Source organism: Coturnix japonica, chromosome 28 (genome assembly GCF_054131305.1).
Source record: "Coturnix japonica strain WE chromosome 28, WE-NBRP24, whole genome shotgun sequence".
Taxonomy (NCBI): Eukaryota; Metazoa; Chordata; class Aves; order Galliformes; family Phasianidae; genus Coturnix; species Coturnix japonica.
This window is the reverse complement of record NC_140690.1, coordinates 6,420,328-6,437,904: the sequence shown is the minus strand read 5'-3', so window position 1 is coordinate 6,437,904 and position 17,577 is coordinate 6,420,328. Positions and strand designations below refer to the sequence as shown.

The 17,577-nt window shown below is 43.7% G+C and overlaps 2 protein-coding genes across 2 annotated transcripts; both read left to right on the top strand.

The window, feature by feature from the left end:
- Positions 1 to 10,867: 10,867 nt before the first annotated feature.
- LOC146756202 (obscurin-like) lies at positions 10,868 to 12,172 on the top strand. Its single transcript, XM_085524827.1, has 3 exons — positions 10,868 to 11,146; positions 11,840 to 12,106; positions 12,153 to 12,172. Exons 1-3 carry the CDS (start codon positions 10,945 to 10,947, stop codon positions 12,170 to 12,172), a joined length of 489 nt encoding a protein of 162 aa, XP_085380953.1. The 5' UTR covers positions 10,868 to 10,944.
- A 261-nt stretch (positions 12,173 to 12,433) lies between these two features.
- LOC146756201 (obscurin-like) lies at positions 12,434 to 14,802 on the top strand. The gene is made up of 3 exons (XM_085524826.1): positions 12,434 to 12,581; positions 13,566 to 13,832; positions 14,468 to 14,802. The coding sequence occupies exons 2-3, from the start codon at positions 13,583 to 13,585 to the stop codon at positions 14,800 to 14,802; spliced, it is 585 nt and encodes a 194-aa protein (XP_085380952.1). The 5' UTR covers positions 12,434 to 12,581; positions 13,566 to 13,582.
- Positions 14,803 to 17,577: the final 2,775 nt, after the last annotated feature.

Sequence of the window (17,577 nt, the reverse complement as noted above, 5' to 3'; positions counted from 1 at the left end):
AGTCACAGGGATGTTTACTTAGCTGTCATTCCATGGTGGGCTTTTTCTTACACAGATGTAGAGAGAAACTGAACTTTCCCACGCAGGTCTCTGTTTTGCTGCAGGGTGTAGGTCTGATCTCTGAGATCCACACGCTGGGCCTTGATTGCAATAAATGAGAGACCTTTGTTTGCTCCAGTGGAAGACTTTCCATTTCTGCAGTACCCTCTGCAGATGACACAGATGCAAATGAACGTTCTTCCCAGCAACAATTGCCTTTTTTTTTTTTACACTGAGTATGCATGAGGCTCTTTATCATATTCTGCTGTCTTGTCACCCTTGTTGGTCCATGGAGAAACAACAAAGCCCTAGAGTAGTGTATGCACTTTGGTATTGGAGAGCTTACTTAATTGCTTCTTCTCAAAGAACAAACTCCAGAGAGACATGGAGACAGCTCCAAACAGAATTGAATAATGGGACTAAATTGATGGAGAGCAGAATTCCTGCCAAGGCTTGTCAGCTAGTCTTAATTTTGCTTTTCTTCTCTCAGTCATGTTAGCATAATATTTCATACTGGCAGGTCTGCCCCCAGAATTAATTGAATTCGCTGATGGATGTTTCCATGTGCTTTGCATTGTAATGTGACTATCAAAAGAGTAATCAATGCTGTTATTTTAAAACCTGTGTTGGCAAGCTGTAAGACAAACAACTGCTGTTGGTAGCTTGGTTACTGCAGAATCAGCTTTCGTGTATCTCGTAGATAGGGAAGAGACCCTTAAGGGTCAGCTAGTTGGACTGCCTGGCAATGAACAGGGGCACCGCAGCTCCATCAGGTGCTCTGAGCCCTGTCCATCCTGACTTTGAACATCCTCAGGCTCACCAATCTTATACCCATGCCACACACTCGCAGTATTTCACCATTCAGCATCGCCACTTGTATCTTCTCTTGCTGTAAACCAGAGCTAGCTGGTAAATCATCTGCTGTGCGGGTCAGCTGTGTCTCTCCCATGGGCATCACGTGGCTGCTGGGAGGCTCTGAAGAGCTGCAGCCAGAGGTGTGTCACCCGCTGGGCCTCGTGCCCAAAGGAGCCCACAGGAAAGTGTTGTTGCAGTTTGTCATGCACTGCACTGCCATGAGACTTGACGTGCCAGACATCCTCTGACACGTGACCTCCTGCATCCAGGCAGGACATCTGAGATGTCTCCTTCAGCCTGACGTGGCTGCAGTTTCACACTGGTTTTACTAAGGAAGGAGAAGGCACGTGGATGAAACTCTTTTCCTGCCCTTCCTGGCATTAGCTCATATTACAAGTAGAGCACTGTCAGGTCAAGCCTGGAGGAGTAATGCTTGTCACTGACATGTTCCTGTTCAGGGTGGAGCTGGAGGGTAAAATAACACAAGAAATTGTCATTGAAATTCAATATCTGTGAAATTCAGCTGGCTGCATTCACAGAACCTGGCGTTAAGATCTGTTTTCTGGTTTATTTTCCATAACCCAGTCCTCATTTATGAACTGAAGCTCTACTGAAAGCCTTTCGCTGTGTATGCTCATGCTGCAGTGCAGCTCTTGTGACCTTTAACAGCACATTCACGTTCCTCTGATCACAGGATACTTAAGGTTGATTAAGACCCTCTAGTCCAACTGCTCACCCATCACCACCATGATGCTCACCATCAGCTAGCTAAAAACTCAGCAGAGATGATAGATCAAGCACAACACTGGATTTGGGATGGCTAGAGATTCCTAAGATATTGAAGGATTGCTTGCAGGTGGTGTTGGCTCAGGTATTCACCCTGCATCCCACCTCCCGTTCTGTTTGGTTGAGAATCATGCATTCTGCAATTTCACTTTGTAATTCAAAGCCCCTTTCTTTATCTGTTAAAAAACTGATCTAAAACAAGCCAAGAAGACTCCGTTGGAACTGGTGGATGCAGAACAAAGGCATCCCCAAAGGACAAGTTGCACTGTTTGATGAACATTATTGGATGAGAGCTAAGCTAAGATTTAAAAGGTTCTGGGGCTGTCTCTGAGCATCAAATACGGAGGAAGCCTGCATGATTCCCTGAGAATGGATACCTCCTACTTTGGTGTTGGGTTAAGGGAACACTGGCAGTAACTCCTATCACAAAATGTCACATGGCTCAGACAAAATGCCATCAAGTGGGCTTAATTAGAAGCACCAAATGGTCACAAGATGGTCTTAGGGCAGGGAAGTAATCTATCTATGTGATACTGATTGATGCTGTTAGTTCTTAACAGCTTGACTCTAGAGGGACTGTTCTTCTTTGGTCACCTAGTTTTAAAAGAATAGATGGCTCCTGTCTATTACAATTTTTAACGAATTATTTGTTCACTGATGCCATAAATGTGCCTGGCATAGCAATTGGCCTTGGTATATTCAGTGAATGAAAGCGACAGTTGTTGCTATAAGAAATGCAATACTAAGCTAGGTCTGCCTGTAGCTGACAGCCATCAGCTTGCTCCTCAGGCAGGTTCTGTCTGGATGGAATGAAGGGCATGAAATACTGATGTGCTCATCAAACGCTGCTTGTTAGCTTAGAGACAAGGTGTTGAATAGGTTTGTTCATGTATTGCAAACACGTTACTTAGCTGCCTTCATTTTAGCTTCAGAAGAACATGTGCAGAATACAGAATTGATTAGAAGAAATAAGAACTGTCTGCATAGAACTTACTCTTTCCTTACACAGGAGAATCAAGCAGATGTTTGTATGTGAGTACCTCCAGAGGTGAAACTCGATCACCCAAATGTAATGAGCAGAGACATTACAATCAGTTCTAACTGTATCTTCATGCTGTGCTGAATAAGCCTGAGTCAGGATGTAAACCACTTTCTCTTTTTTTCTTCAGATGGAGCCATTAATTTTGTCAAGAAGCCCAAAACGACTCCAGAAATATCAGTCAGTCCTTCTGAAGACCTGGAGCTGGTGTGTGAGGTGTCAGCTGCAAGCGGAGCTGTCGTATGGAAGAAAGATCAAACAGAGGTGAAGCAGGACCAGAGGACAACCATCATCTCCCAGGGGACGCACCTCAAGCTCATGATCAAAAATGTGACCCTGAAAGACCAAGGGAGCTACAGCTGTGAAACAAAAGATGACAAAGCAACATTCCAAGTGAAAGTCAGAGGTGAGAAAATGCTTGGAATCCCAGAGATAAAGGAACGCTTCATTTTGTGTGTCTTGCATTGGGAGGATCAACTGACAGCCTCTCTGGTGCAAAACATTTTGGCTATAGGACTTTCTTTGTCCTCTAGTGTCATAGCAACACTATTCTACATGTGCTTTTCCATCCAGGAATGAATTACTGCAACAAACAATAGGCAAGGAGGGTAACTTGTGCAGCTCTTGTAGTCATCTGGTGTCTGCAGGGTTACAGTGCAAGAGCACACCAGGCATGCAAGGAGTGAGAAAAGGGGAGGTGTTTGAAGAGATCTGGTTACAAAATTTGAATGACACAATTAGGTGGAAAATGCCAATAATCAGACTCATAAATGGCCTGGGTTGCAAAGCCCCACAGTGCTCATCCAGTTCCAACCCCCTTCTTCCTATGTGCAGGGTTGCCAAGCAGCAGCCCAGGCTGCCCAGAACCACATCGAGCCTGGCCTTGAATGCCTGCAGGGATGGAGCATCCACAGTCTCCTTGGGCAACCTGTTCTAGAGGGCCGTTCCCTTCTGATTTACTGGTAATGTAGAGAGACATGAGAAGAAAAAAAGAGAAGGGAGGAGGTTCAGCAGTGCATGCAGGTGTTCTAAATCTCATGTCCAAATCTGCTATCAGACTGCGAAATGTTTAGCTTTGTGATATGATGTGATATGATATGATATGAAATGATATGCCTATCATTTCCCAAGGCAAGATAGAGGGGAAAGTATTTTCCTGTCTTAATGAGGTATCATGATGCTCCCTGTGAAGGGCAGGTATAGTGAAAACGGGGAACTGGAGTTAGCTCTGCAGCAGACTACAGCAAAACGGTGTGACTGTTCTGATGTCCCTGCAGAGAAAGAAGACGTGATTACAAACAAGGACAAGGTACAAAAGGAGGTGAAGGCTGTACTCACTCAAAACGCCACGCTGAGCTGCGAGGTGGCCCAGGAGAAGACGGAGGTGAAGTGGTACAAGGAGGGGAAACTGATCACCTCGAGCAAGAAGTTCAAGGTGGAGTCAGAGGGCAAACAGCGTCGGCTGGTGCTGAGCCAGGTGGAGAAGAAAGATGCAGGGGAGTACAGCTGCGAGGCTGCTGGCCAGAAACTCACCTTCAAGATTCATTTCACAGGTGAGAGAAATTGTTTCGACTGTATTGAACCCCCCAACAAAGAAGGAAGGGAAGGTTAAGTGGTTTGACACATTCAACCCCAGCATTCAGTGATGTAGACGGTGCTTAAATTCTGTTTAATTCGTGTACTTTCTGTTTGCCTTCTGAAGCTATGAACGCAGAGGACTTGGGTAGCCTCAGCTTAAGACAGGCTGGAAATAATTGGGGAATTTCCCTGGGCATCTCAAGTAGATGCAATGATAGCAAAATGAGAAGTCAATAATTTCAGGGGAAATTAAAGAATATGAAAGATATCTTCAGGGCACAAGCACACCCCTGCAAATGCTTCTTCCTAAATAGTCTTAGAGACAGCATTTGGTCACAATGCTAGAAGGCGGCATTGGTGGTTTCTATTAAATTAAAGAAACCTGCAACTAAAAAGGTTTTCCTGTATTTTCTTTTGTTTTCTTCTCTATAGCAGGTACAAAAGAAATGCTTAAAAATAGAAAGGCTTCAAGCTGGTGCTTTTCTTTCCAGAAATGGAGGAGGACAGGCATTCTATTTATTAGGAGAGTCTGATAAGAAAGTGGAAAAAGGCTTTTTACCAGGGTCTATAGCAACATAAGAAGGGGCAATGGTTTCAAAAGTGAAGAGGGTAGACTCAGTTTGGACATGAGAAAAGTTCTTTATGATGAGGGTGGTGATACACTGGAACAGATTGTCCAGTGAAGGTTGTGGGTGACTCATCATTGGAGTGTCCAAGGCCAGGCTGGATGGGGACCCTGGGCAGCCTCATTTAGTGAATGATGTCCCTGACCACGGCAAGAGGTTGGACTGGATGATCTTTAAAGCTTCCTTCTATACCCAAACCGTTCTATGATACCATAGGGGAAACCATTTTATTACTGCCTCTGAAAACTCAGGAGATATTAGAACTGTTTTCAGAAATAAATAGGTGAGAAAAATACATTTCCTCACTATGACTTAATCACAAACAGAATTTAACCTTGACTCTCACCTGGCTTTTGCTGGCAAAGCAACTTACAGCTGTCAGCTTGTTTGGACAATTTAATGCCTGTCCCCTTGTATGAAACAGACTTTTCAATGACTGCGTATGCTGGTGTGCTGCTGGACAGTGGGGAAAGGGGTGTTTTTTAATTTTTGAAGATTTTGGAACATGATACTGGTGGAAATGAAAACAAGTTTAAGGCTATCTAAGCTGTTTTGGTCTGGCAGGGAGGAAGTTCTTCACTGGCAATTGATATAGTTCAGATGTTGGCATTCAGTTCATAGCACTGTCAGGAAATGTGAGTGGGAAAGCTGTCCTCAACAGTACAGTCCAAAGACTAATTTGGGCATCTGGGGAAGGCTGTGTAGAAAAGATTCGTGTCTTAAATGTGCCCATTTGCCTTCAATTCCAGAAGCAGAAGATGTTTTTATCAACAAGGAGAAGGTGCAGAAGGAGGTGAAGGCTGCACCAACAGAAAATGCCACACTGTGCTGCGAGGTGGCCCAGGAGAAGACGGAGGTGAAGTGGTACAAGGAGGGGAAACTGATCACCTGGTGCAAGAAGTTCAAGGCTGAGTCAGAGGGCAAACAGCGTCGGCTGGTGGTGAGCCAGGTGGAGAAGAAAGATGCAGGGGAGTACAGCTGCGAGGCTGCTGGCCAGAAACTCACCTTCAAGATTCATGTCACAGGTAAGACAGGTGTTGTCTGAAATACAGCAGAGAACAGTAAAGTAAAATCTAGTTTCCATTATACAGTGATCCAGGTGCAGTAGTCTGTGCTGAGGTTTTTCCCCTATACTTGATTGCCTGGGTTTGTAGCAAGTATTTGGTTTTAGTATGGCACAAAGACCTGTTTCAGTCTGTCTGTAGAATAATAATTACTGATATATGTACAATGGAAGCAATGTTCAAGATATTATTCAAATCTCTCCTGTGCCTGAGATCCCAAACTGTAATTCTTGTTCACCGAAACATTTGACTAAGATAAGTATGTGCAGTGAGGCTGGAGTGCATGTTCTACGTGCAGCCTTTCATGGTAGGAGAAGCAGGAACTTCTCCTAGTAGTACACTGCCTTTTTACTATGCCTTTATGTTGGAGGCTGCATCTGGATAGGTGAGTCTGCTACTCACAGTAAGAGACCTGGTAGAGCTGACTATTCCCAGAGCTCAAAGTAAGATAGATATCTGCAAATCACACACAAAGAACAAAGGACTGCGTTGGTGAGCATATTTCCTTTGTGCCTTTGACAGTCACAGTTGTGGCAATGGTAGAGGCCATGAGGAGTCTGTTCAGGAAGCCAGGAGTACTGTTCTGGGTCATGAAAAGGCAGCCAGTGGTTTGACTATCACATGTTTATGTGTTTTGATGTTTCACAGTGGGTCTTAAGTAAAAGGAACTCAGGTTTTGGTTGCCTGCAGGACAGATGTTCTTTTGGGTTCAGTATGTTTGCATAGTGACTTGCAACCATGGGACTGGTGTTCAAGGACCCTCTTGGTTCCTTCAGTTCCTAGGTTCTTTCTTGCCTAGATTTGACACTTTGTTTCAACAGAAGAGCTGATATTCTCTAGTGAAGGCTATTAGTTTGGGCCCAAGTGGTAACCTAAACCTGTTCCAAGCTGTACATACAAACCTGCAAGATGGTCTCATTTCAGTCCTTCTGTTTTTCTTTTCTTCCCTCAGAGCCAAAACCTGTGTTTATAAACCAGGAGCAGGTGCAGAAAGAGGTGAGTGCTGCCCTGGCAGCAAGTGCCTCCCTCAGCTGTGAAGTAGCACAGGATCCAACTGGAGTAAAATGGTTCAAGGATGGAAGACTGCTTGCCTCCTCCAGAAAGTTCAGAATGGAATCTGTGGGCAAAACACGGCGTCTGGTTGTGGAGCAGCTGGAGAAGAAAGATGCTGGAGAATACATCTGCGAGGCTGCTGGCCAGAAGATGACCTTCGAGCTGGAAACAACTGGTGAGCATTCAGAAATTCTCAGCCAGGATTTTGTAGCCTTGTTGTGAACTGGGTTTTAGGGTGATATCTCAGTTTTCTTTGCACCTGACAGCGTGAGAATTTGCTCTGGCCCTTTGTGTACCTCCCCGGTGCTCAGCTGTTCCTTCCCTTACTTGGGGATAACGTCATTTATTCAAGGTGATGTCCAAACGGGCTTGTTAACAGTCCTCTGCAGTGCTTTAAGCTGTCATATGTCAGCCAGAATTTATGCATGTTCTATAGCCATTCCTACATGTTGAAAACACTGCACTGTGCTTAAGCTTCAGCATATGTGCCAGTAAGCACAGTTCCATTAATTCTAGGGAATTGGGTGAATTAAGCATAGATGTGAAGGCTGCCTTTACTCAGTGCAGAGATGGAAGGACTAATGTAGATTTGACTTGATATTTTCCCTTCTAGGATGGGAAGGAGCTCTGTCAAAGTAAAAAAGTGGGCATTACTTCCCAGGGAAATAAGAGAAGTCTCATTATTCACAGGTGGTGAACTCTCATTTTCTCTCTCAGTCTGCAACCAGGTTGGGTTGCTGTTTCAGTACAGGCTGTTTTATGCAGGAACTCTGCTCCTGAGGTTAATCCAAGTTATATCCAGGCCCTTCAGAAGGAAAGGGAAATAGCAGCACAGAAATATGGTCTGATTCTGACATAAATAAGTGCAGACCTGGATAGTTAAAAAGGATTGTGTGATGTTCAAGGGATTTTGAAGCAAAGACGTCCCCTAGGTAAGATTTGTGGCTGACATTCCCCATACATTGTGGGCACACAAGCTAAGGAGAGACTAGTGATGAGCATGCAGAGAAGCCAATGGTTCAGACAGGTTTGTAGTGACACGACACTGTAGAGTTCTGTCTAGTTCTCCTTGGCATAGTTTGGAAAATAAAGATGAGGAGATTGGTGGTAACCAATATGGCTTCCTAAAATTCAAGCCATGCCTGACAAACTTGGTGGCCTTTCATGATGGAGTAACAGCATCAGTGGATAATGGGAGAGCAACTGACATCATCTACTTGGACTTGTGCAGAGCATTTGATCCCGTCCTGCATGACATCCTGGTCACCAAAGTGGAGAAAAATGGTTTTGATGGATGGACCAGTTGCAGGATAGGGAACTGTCTGGATGGTCACACTCAGAGAGCTGCAGTCAATAGCTCAGTGTCCAGGTGGAGGGTGGTGTTGGGACCAGTGTTATTTAACATTTTTGTAGGCAACATGGACAGTGGAATCAAATGAACCCTCAGCAAGTTTGCAGATGACACCAAGCTGAGCGGTGCTGTTGATGTGCTAGAGGGAAGGGATGCTACCCAGAGGGACCTGGACAGGCTGGAGAGGTGGGCCCTTGGCAGCCTCATGAACTTGAGTGTGGCCAAGTACAAGGCCCTGCACCTGGGTCAGGGCAATCCCAAGCACAGGCACAGGCTTAGAGGAGAATGATTTGAGAGAAGCCTTGACCCTGAGGAGAAGAGTTGGTCTGGAGGGAGGTGTCCCTGCCTATAGCAGGGGGACTGGAACTAAATGACCTTAAAGATTCAGTCAGTTCTATTGTTTTTCTACCCTTAATTTTGCTTGAAAGGTTTTAGAATAAATGAGATTCTGGTTTCCATGAAAACTGTTTGCAGGGAGCTCCATTGTAGCTAGTAAGTCTATCTTTAAGTTCAAGGGCAATAATGCATTGACTGTGTTGAAGAGAGAAATGACTCAGGAATGGATGATGGTTTAGAATGAAACATAATCCTACTTATTTTCTATGCAAATATGTGTAAGGAAAAGATGCTGCACTCAGTTCTGGAAATATCCTGACAAATATATCTCTACTGTTTCACAGCTGGAGATATCAAGATTGTTAAACCACTGGAAGATGTGGAAGTGAATGAATATGGGAGTGCATCTTTTGTCTGAGACTTCACACGATGAGGTTCAGAGCCAGTGGTACAAAGATGACAACAAGCTGAAGGCTGATGACAACATCAGAATGCAGCAAGATGGTAGGGTGTAAGAGGGGGATCTTTCTCCTGAGTGGGGGGTGGGTTGGAGATCAAGCATTTAAGACATCTGAAATGAAGTGAAGAGGGTTCAGAAGGGAGTTCCCCTTTTGTTTTGGGACTGAGGTTAGGGTGGAACAAGTGACATGGTGGGATGCTTAGTGTGGGAAGTGTGATGCTATCCCACCATCCCACACTGCCAGGAGCAGGTAGGAAATGAGTGCAGTTATTTCCAAAGTGGGGGTGAACAGGGCAGTCAGTTCACCTCTCCAAAGAGGTTTTGTCTGACAGTGAGTGTGATCCTTCTGTATCAGGTACTTTGAAGGTGACAACAGCCACATTTGGTCAGTCCTTGTAGAAGCCATGTTTAGATTACACTTTGGTGGGGATGTGGACGTGGGGGAATGGGTGGTTTCATTGACATGAGAGAACAGGCAGTGATGCTGTGAAACCAGATGGATGATGCTCAGCCTGGCCATGTGCCTCAGAGCTCTTTGCTCAAGGAAGCCAAGTGTAGTTGTGGGTTTGCTCTCAAGAGCACAGTTTGGTAGGGATGAGCTGGTGGTTGGACTAGATGACCTTAGTGGTCTTTTCCAGCCTTAGTGACTCTGTGGTTCTCTGCTTCAGGAAAGAGCTACTCGCTGACTTACACACGTGTCCAAGTCAAAGATGCAGCAGAAATAAAATCTATAGCAGAAAAGGCAGAATCTCGTGAATCTTGTGTCCATCTTACAGTTAAAGGTAATTATGCTTCTGATGACAATTTTGATTAAATTATCTTATATTATAAACGAGCTAACATCCTTTGCTTTAATGTCAAGGAAGTTAAACACCACCAGGACCTTTCACAGAAATGAAAACTCCTACCTACCTACCTTTCTGCCCACAAAATATCCAGCTTCTCTTTTGGAATTTACTTTTGCTAAGTAAAACAGATTATTTTCTTAGGAGGTTGATTTTCTATGTTTAGACTTCAGATTTGTGTTTGAACGTTGAGGGATAAAAAACATAGCTTGACTTTTTCTTCATTTTCTCTTGCTGTTTGAAAAGAGCACTGGGTTTTGTGTTTTTTTTTTAATATATACAATGTTAGGGTATACATATATGATGTTAAGTGTTACAAAGAAAAGGGAGACATTTGAATTAGCACACTACTTAAGAGTTCAGTCCCCAGCTTTGCCACTGTTACAATTATAAGGGCAAGAACTTCCTGGAAAATGAATTTCTCCTAAGTAGAGTCATTACATTTGAGCTACAGAGACCTTTACTAGGAGAAAACTTGTTGTTCAGAGCTAAGTTGCTGTATTTAACCAAAGTAATTATCAATGTCCGTGTTTCATTGAACCTCTTTTCCATTTCGTAATGCGAGGAGTTTGATATTGGGATGGGAAGGTCATGGTTTGATTTGGATGTTGGACTGGGAATCAGAAGATCTGGGCTCTTTTCAGGTTGTCAATCTTATTGACTGACTTCTTAACAACATTCATTTCTTTCTATTATTTTTTAATGATGTTTTAAGGCATTTTGAGCTGATAGGTGTAGTGTTCATGTGCAGTAATGCTGACGTGACTAAGTAGGGTGATAATGTAAGGGTTTTTTACATTCCTTCTAAATCTCTGCTTTCTCTTGTTCCATCCTTCTTAAAGAGCAATCCATTAATCTAGTAAAGGAGCTGTGTGATGAGGATGTGACTGAGCCTGAAAAAGCCAAATTTGAATGCGAGATATCCATTCCTTCTGTGAAACCTCCCAAGTGGTATTCCTACGTGGGGAAGTCTTACAGGCTGGCAGAAACTTGATTATGCAGCAAGAAGGCACCATCCACCAGCTGACCATACCGAAAACCACCACTGATATGACAAGCATGATTCAGTTCTCAATTGGCAAATCAAAATCCACAGCCAATCTGCTTGTCAGAGGTAACATATCCTGGCTTGGTTTACATCATGAAGATGAAGAATTAATTAACGTACAGCCTTCCTTCACTGGGGTCTTTGAAATACTGTGTGTGTCTGGAGGGTCTGCTCCATTTCCAGTTCAAAGTCGTTGGACACTAAATGAGACAGCTGCATCTCAGTAAAAGATCTGTTTGAATAGCTGTGATGTGCTTACTATTCAGATCTACAGAGCTGAGGTTTTGTCCTTGGCTATACCAAAGAAGTCAAATCAGGTGAAATTAATTGTATTTCTGAACTAGACAAGGTTAAGTTTGGTAGCACCTAAATTTGATGCAGTTTGTCATTGATTTCATCTGAAAGAAACTTGCAGGCTTTTTATCTGCTGTTGTCCCCAGCGTAAGAGTCTCCATTCACATCCTGAAGTATTTGTTATATTTTCAATTCACTCTTATTTGAATAAAAGCCTCAACAATTTGGAGCAATTTAATAAGCACAGAACAAGAGCTGGACCTTGCATTTGGTAGATAATATACAGTATTACTTTATAGAAATGTAGTCAATGGCATTCCCTATAGACAATCGTTTGTTTTATCTTTAGAGTGGTTCAAAGAACCATTGTGAACTTGACATTAATTGGAATGGAATACACGCAAGAGACTTTCCTCTTCTTCCAATTGTCCTCATCCTTTCTTCTCTTCCACCCCTGCTTTGCAGATTACCATATAGAAATCACCAGGAAGTTGGAGGACAAGACAGCTTTGGAACGTCATTCTGTCATCCTGTCCTGTGACTTCAGGCCTTCTCCAAAGGTTGTGAAATGGTTCAAAGGCCACACACTCATCAAGCCCTCTGAGAAGTACAAGATCAAGAGGGATAAGCATTCAGCAGAGCTCAAGATTCTGAAGCTGAAGCCCGATGATGCTGGTGTGTACAAGTGCAAGGCAGGAATTGCAGAGACTGAGGCCACGCTGACAGCTGAAGGTATGAGCAGGGAGGGTGGCCTCTTCCATGTCCTATTTCACCTCAGATTTCTCTTCTTGGGGTTGATTTCTGCCGTTCTCTCCTGCTAACTTTATAAATGTATAATCTTCACTGATAAGATTACACAAAGATCATCTAGTCCAACCATTCTACCTCATCCCAGTATGATTTATAGTAACAGTGGTAACAGTTCACCTTGTTTCCCCACAGCCCGCAATGTAGAAGTAACGAAGCACCTGCAGGATGTAGAAATTGAAGAAGAGAGCTCTGCTGTCTTCTCCTGCGAGCTGTCCCATAATGACGAGGACATGGAATGGTTCCTGAATGGCAACCTCCTTTACACCAACAATTACAATGACATCAAGAACGTTGGCAATTGCTGCACACTGACAATGAAGCAGGTTAAGCCTGAGGATGCTGGCACAGTGACAGTGAAGTCAGACAAGGTGTCAAAAAGCGCACCTGAAGGTGATAGGTGGGTCTGATCACACCCCTCCTGGATGTAAGAGATGCTAAAGAGCTCCAGTTCATTCTATTGTGCAGCAATCCTGCTTCTAAAGCTGACCTCTATGGGGTGACAAGTCATCAGAGGCTTTCTTCCAGTGGAAGGTTCCATTGCAGCAGATATCAAGGAAGGAGGATGGTTTTGGTGTCCTGCCAAAGCATTCCATTGCTTTTTATCATCATTTTATTTACTACAAGGAGAGTTACAAGAGCAGTTTCTTTTACTGCTTCAGTAACATGCAGTGTCAATGCTGTTGTCTCCAAGGATTTATGACTGCAGGGAGAGATCATTCAGTGTGTGTTTTGCCTCTGGGATGACTAATGACCAGGCTGTGAGCAACCTGATCTAGCTGTGAATGTCCCTTTTTATTGCAGGGGAGCTGGGCTAGATGGCCTTTAAGGGTCTCTTCCAATTCTAAGGGTACTGTGATTCTAATCTGCTCTCCCCAGCAATTAAGCTCTTTTACTCTATGCGCTCAGAGTTTGAAGGATTTCCTCTTTCTCCTTTCTTTTGCATTTGGTGGAAGTTTTTTCCCCAGTATAAACATCTGATGTGTGAAATAGAAGAGAGATAAAAGGAGTCAATAAAACAGGAAAATCAAAAGTGTTCAGCAGCTTATCCTCTTAATCCTGTGGCCTGCTGTATGAGCTCTGCTCCATGTGAGGGCAATGCCAGCTCTCCAGCTTTAGAAGAGCTGCATCCCAATTACTTCATATGATATCAGTCATACCCAAGGCAATGCAGGCTGTCCCTCCTGTTCCCTGTATTCTCCTACTGATTAGTTCAGAATTACATAAAGTGCATTCAGTCAACAGACATGAAACCGCTTTAGGTTCTATATTGGTGTCTTCAGTGCTGGTAAAGATTTATTTATCCCTCTTTAAAAATCTGAAAGCAACTGGAAATGTCTCAGCTTCTGTATCACATTGTTCTGTTTTGCCCTTTTAATTGCAGAGAAGCCTGCTGTCTTCATGAAGTCCTTGGATGATGTTTTTGGTGAGGAGCGGGGTGTGATTAAATTGGAATGCGAAGTCTCTAAAGAGAAGGTCAAACCAGTGTGGAAGAAGGACGGTGTTCTGCTCACTTCTGGCAACAAGTATGAGCTGGTACAGTCTGGGAAGACCCTATATCCCCTTATCCATGACTTCGAGAAGTCAGATGCAGGTTTCTATACCTGTGATATTGTCCGTGATGTTGCCAAATCAAAGGTCGGCATTCAGGGTAAGTACTGTGGAAAGTAAAGGAGTGCTGAAAGCACATTCAGTGTCTTACACCTATTCCCCCACGAGCCTTAATAGTTTCTACAATAGAAGTGTATTACTGCAATTTAGCGCAGTGATGTCTGGAAAATTCCCATTGCTTTTGAAGTAAATGTATCTCCTTTTGCCATGAAAATCACAAAACACGTCAAGAATGTCCTGGAAATATTTCCTTTCTAAACATCCCTAAAATGGAGAAATGGTTTGAACACCAGTAGGGGTAGGATGGTAACAAATTAGCTAATAGAAACATTTAATTTCTTGTCATAGGCAAAACCCTTTTTCTCACGCAGCATCCTAGAGTTGTCCTCTCTGTTAGGTTGTTCCCTCTGTAGCTCATTGAATCTTCATTCTGCTCCATGGACTGAGCTGCTCTAATTGTAGTTCTTCCAGAGCAAAGACAAGAGATTCACGTCTCTTTTTTTTTTTATAGCTTTCTGGTAATTCTGAGTGGAGAATGTCTTAGAGAATACATCAGTGAGGAACGCAGCCATGTTCTGCAAATCCTGAGTTAAAACACCAGTACTGCTACTCATGTCAGTCACAAATGCCTTTTCTCCATCTAAACCTCATACTAACCTATCTCTTACCTTCCAGAGCTGAATAGTGGCATTACCAAACGGCTGAAAAACACTGAAATCCAGGAGGGAGAAGATTGTACTTTTGAATGCATTCTGTCCCATGAAAGCATTGATGAGTTCAACTGGACACTGAATGGAAGCAGAGTGGAAAGTGGTGGGCGATTTAAAGCTTCTAACGTGAGTCGGAAATATACTCTCATTATCAAAAGTGTGACTCCTACTGACGCTGGGGAAGTCGTTTTTACTGCCCGTGGTCTAACCTCCAAAGCCTCTCTGTCTGTGAAAGGTAATGAGATGGGAGAGATTCTGGGGTCTGATTCCTTCAACTGTCTTCTGATAAGATTGTCGTGAGAGCTAACTCATAATATGGTTAAAGTGAATAGCAACCTTCTACTTGAACCTCGAAGCACTGAGAATTTCTCTTAAAAATAAGTAAAAGGAGGAAACATTTTACACAAATGTGAGAACTACCTAAAGCACTGGGGTAGTGTTGGAAATGGGCATCTCACTACAGCTTGTTCCATTAACAGTAAATCAGGAATGATCTGTTGAGGGAACTGTGGGAGCAAATATCCTCTAAGTATAAGCTGAAGGGATGGCCTTCACATCATCTAGCTGTACAACAAATTCCTATCTAGAACATGTGCATCTGAGAGCATCATCCGAGGCTCCCAGTGTGATGAGTGGAGAGAAGAAAGAGGCAGTTTTCAGACATGGTTCATCATCCTCAATTGGGTAGATTTAAGAGAGAATAAATGCTGCCTGGAATTCTATTGTCTGTACTTTGCAGATTACTGCTGGCTGTAGGATGGCGTCTGTTGCAAGTGCCTCTCTAACTTATCTCCAGCATGTAGATGCATGTATTTTGAGAGAGGCATCCTACCCTAAGTGTATGTTACTCAAAAAGCATGTTTTCTTCCAGGAAAACCTACTGAGGTTTCAAAACAGCTGGAGGATAAGACAGCAGCAGCAGGGCAGGACATCAGCCTGAGCCGTGAGCTGTCGAAACCAGATGTGAACATCAGGTGGTACAAGGATGGCAAAGCAATCAGAAAAAGCCAGAAGTACGACTTGCAGCAGGAGGGGACTGGGGCCATTCTGATCATCCATGACTCTACTGCCAAGGACAGTGGGGAGTACCCCTGTGAGACAGAGGACTCCATAACAAAAGCCAGGGTCACTGTGCAAGGTGAGTTGAAAAGCACACTGGGGATGGCATGTAGAGAAGTCGAGGTAAATATCTGCAGCCTGTGGGTGATGTTTTTCTCTTCTGTTTCCTTGAGCAGGATCAATTCTTAGTTTTCAGAAAATATGATGGATTAAAATCTTTTCCTTAAAATAATCTGGAAACCGAATGATTCTCCAGTGTGATGTGGATCTGGGCAGCCTGGTCTAGTGGTTGGTGGCCCCTTGACAGGGGGTTTAAAACTAGATGCTCTTTGAGGTCCTTTCCTACTCAGGCCACTCTATGATTCTGTGATCATTCTATGGTTCTATGATCTTGGTTGTTAGTGAGCCAAGAAAAGATGGCAATCTGAATTAGTCTATATTGAATATGTGTAATCAAAACTATATGCAGTTGATCAGATGAGATCCTACCAGCGCATGTATAATGGTATTGAACTTTCCAGATATCTACTGGAATTGTCAAACCTATGTAAATGGGTGGACTCTGTGGTCTTCTTAGACTCTTTGCATCTCTATGTGATATTCTGAAATGAGGGCAAAGGAGATTCAAGACACCTCTGTATGCTTGGGACTTGTTGGGGTAACAAATCCCTTTGTCCTACACCCACATCCTTTTTTTTTTCCTTCCAGAAAAACCTAATTACTTTATCAAGGAACTTTCAGATGTGAAAATTGAAGAAAGTGGAACTACAATTTTTTCATTTCAGTGCGAGAAATGCTCATACACCGTCATATGGAGGAAAGGCATTGCTGAGCTCAGGCCTGGCAGGAAATACAAGAGGGCACAGAAAGGACAAGACCTGCAGCTGAGCATAAAAAATCTGGAGAAAAGTGACAGTGACGTGTACACCTGTGACATTGGTGATGCCCAGTCCAGAGCCAAGCTGGTTGTACAAGGTATGTGTGAGAGCCATATGACTGCGCATCCTGTTTCTCCACTACCAAGACATTATCCTGGTAGAATTTGTACATTTATGGCAGGTCTTTGGGGCTGCAGCTGTCTGGCCTGAATAGCGGTTCACAAGCCATGCACAGAGCAAGCTGCACGGAAAGGGAAAGAGCTACCGACTAGAGCAGTGCTATTGAGAACTTTATGTATCATTTAAAAACCAAAAATGCTGATGTACGGTGAGGCTGGTGACCCAGAAATCAGTGTGAACTTTCTATCTCTGACCTTTCTGAGTTACAAATAGTCCTCCAGAGTTCTAGGCAAAAATTCCCTTATGCTGCATTCTGGGTAGTTGTCACGGTTTAAACAAAAATCTACCTGTGTCCATGACAGGGGGGCCACAGGCAAGCGAGGTGCTAGAAGGAGCTGAACCTCTGTCCCAACTACTTCAGAAGCAGCCCAAACCCCCTCATACACAGCTAAGATCTCCTTCTCAGTTGGAGTGTAGCACTCCTCAGACCCTTTATATGCTCGACTCCAAAATCCCAGGGGTTGGCCTTGGGATTCTCCTGAAGCTCTTTGCCACAAACTCCAAGTGGGACCTTTCTCTCCAGCAGCAGTGTAGAGGATGTTCTTCACATCCTGTCCCGTCCGTACTGGCCCCAAGGCCACGGCACGGGCTATCTCTTGTTTTCTCTGCTCAAAAGCCTGCTGCTGCTCAGGACCCCATGAGAAATTATTCTTCTTCCGTGTTACCTAATAGAGAGGGCTCACTATGTGGCTGTAGTTTGGGACATGCATTCTCCAAAAGCCCACTACTCCCAGAAAAGATTGGGTCTCTCTTGTTGGTGGGAGGAGACATAGCAGTGATTTTGTCAGTCACATCTGCTGGGATGTGTCGATGCCCATCTTGCCATTTTACACCTAAGAACTGGATTTCCTGGGCAGACCCCTTCACCTTGCTGCGCTTAATGGCAAAACCAGCTTGCAAAAGAATTTGGATTATCTGTTTTCTTTTCTTGAAAATCTCTGCTGCTGTATGGCCCCAC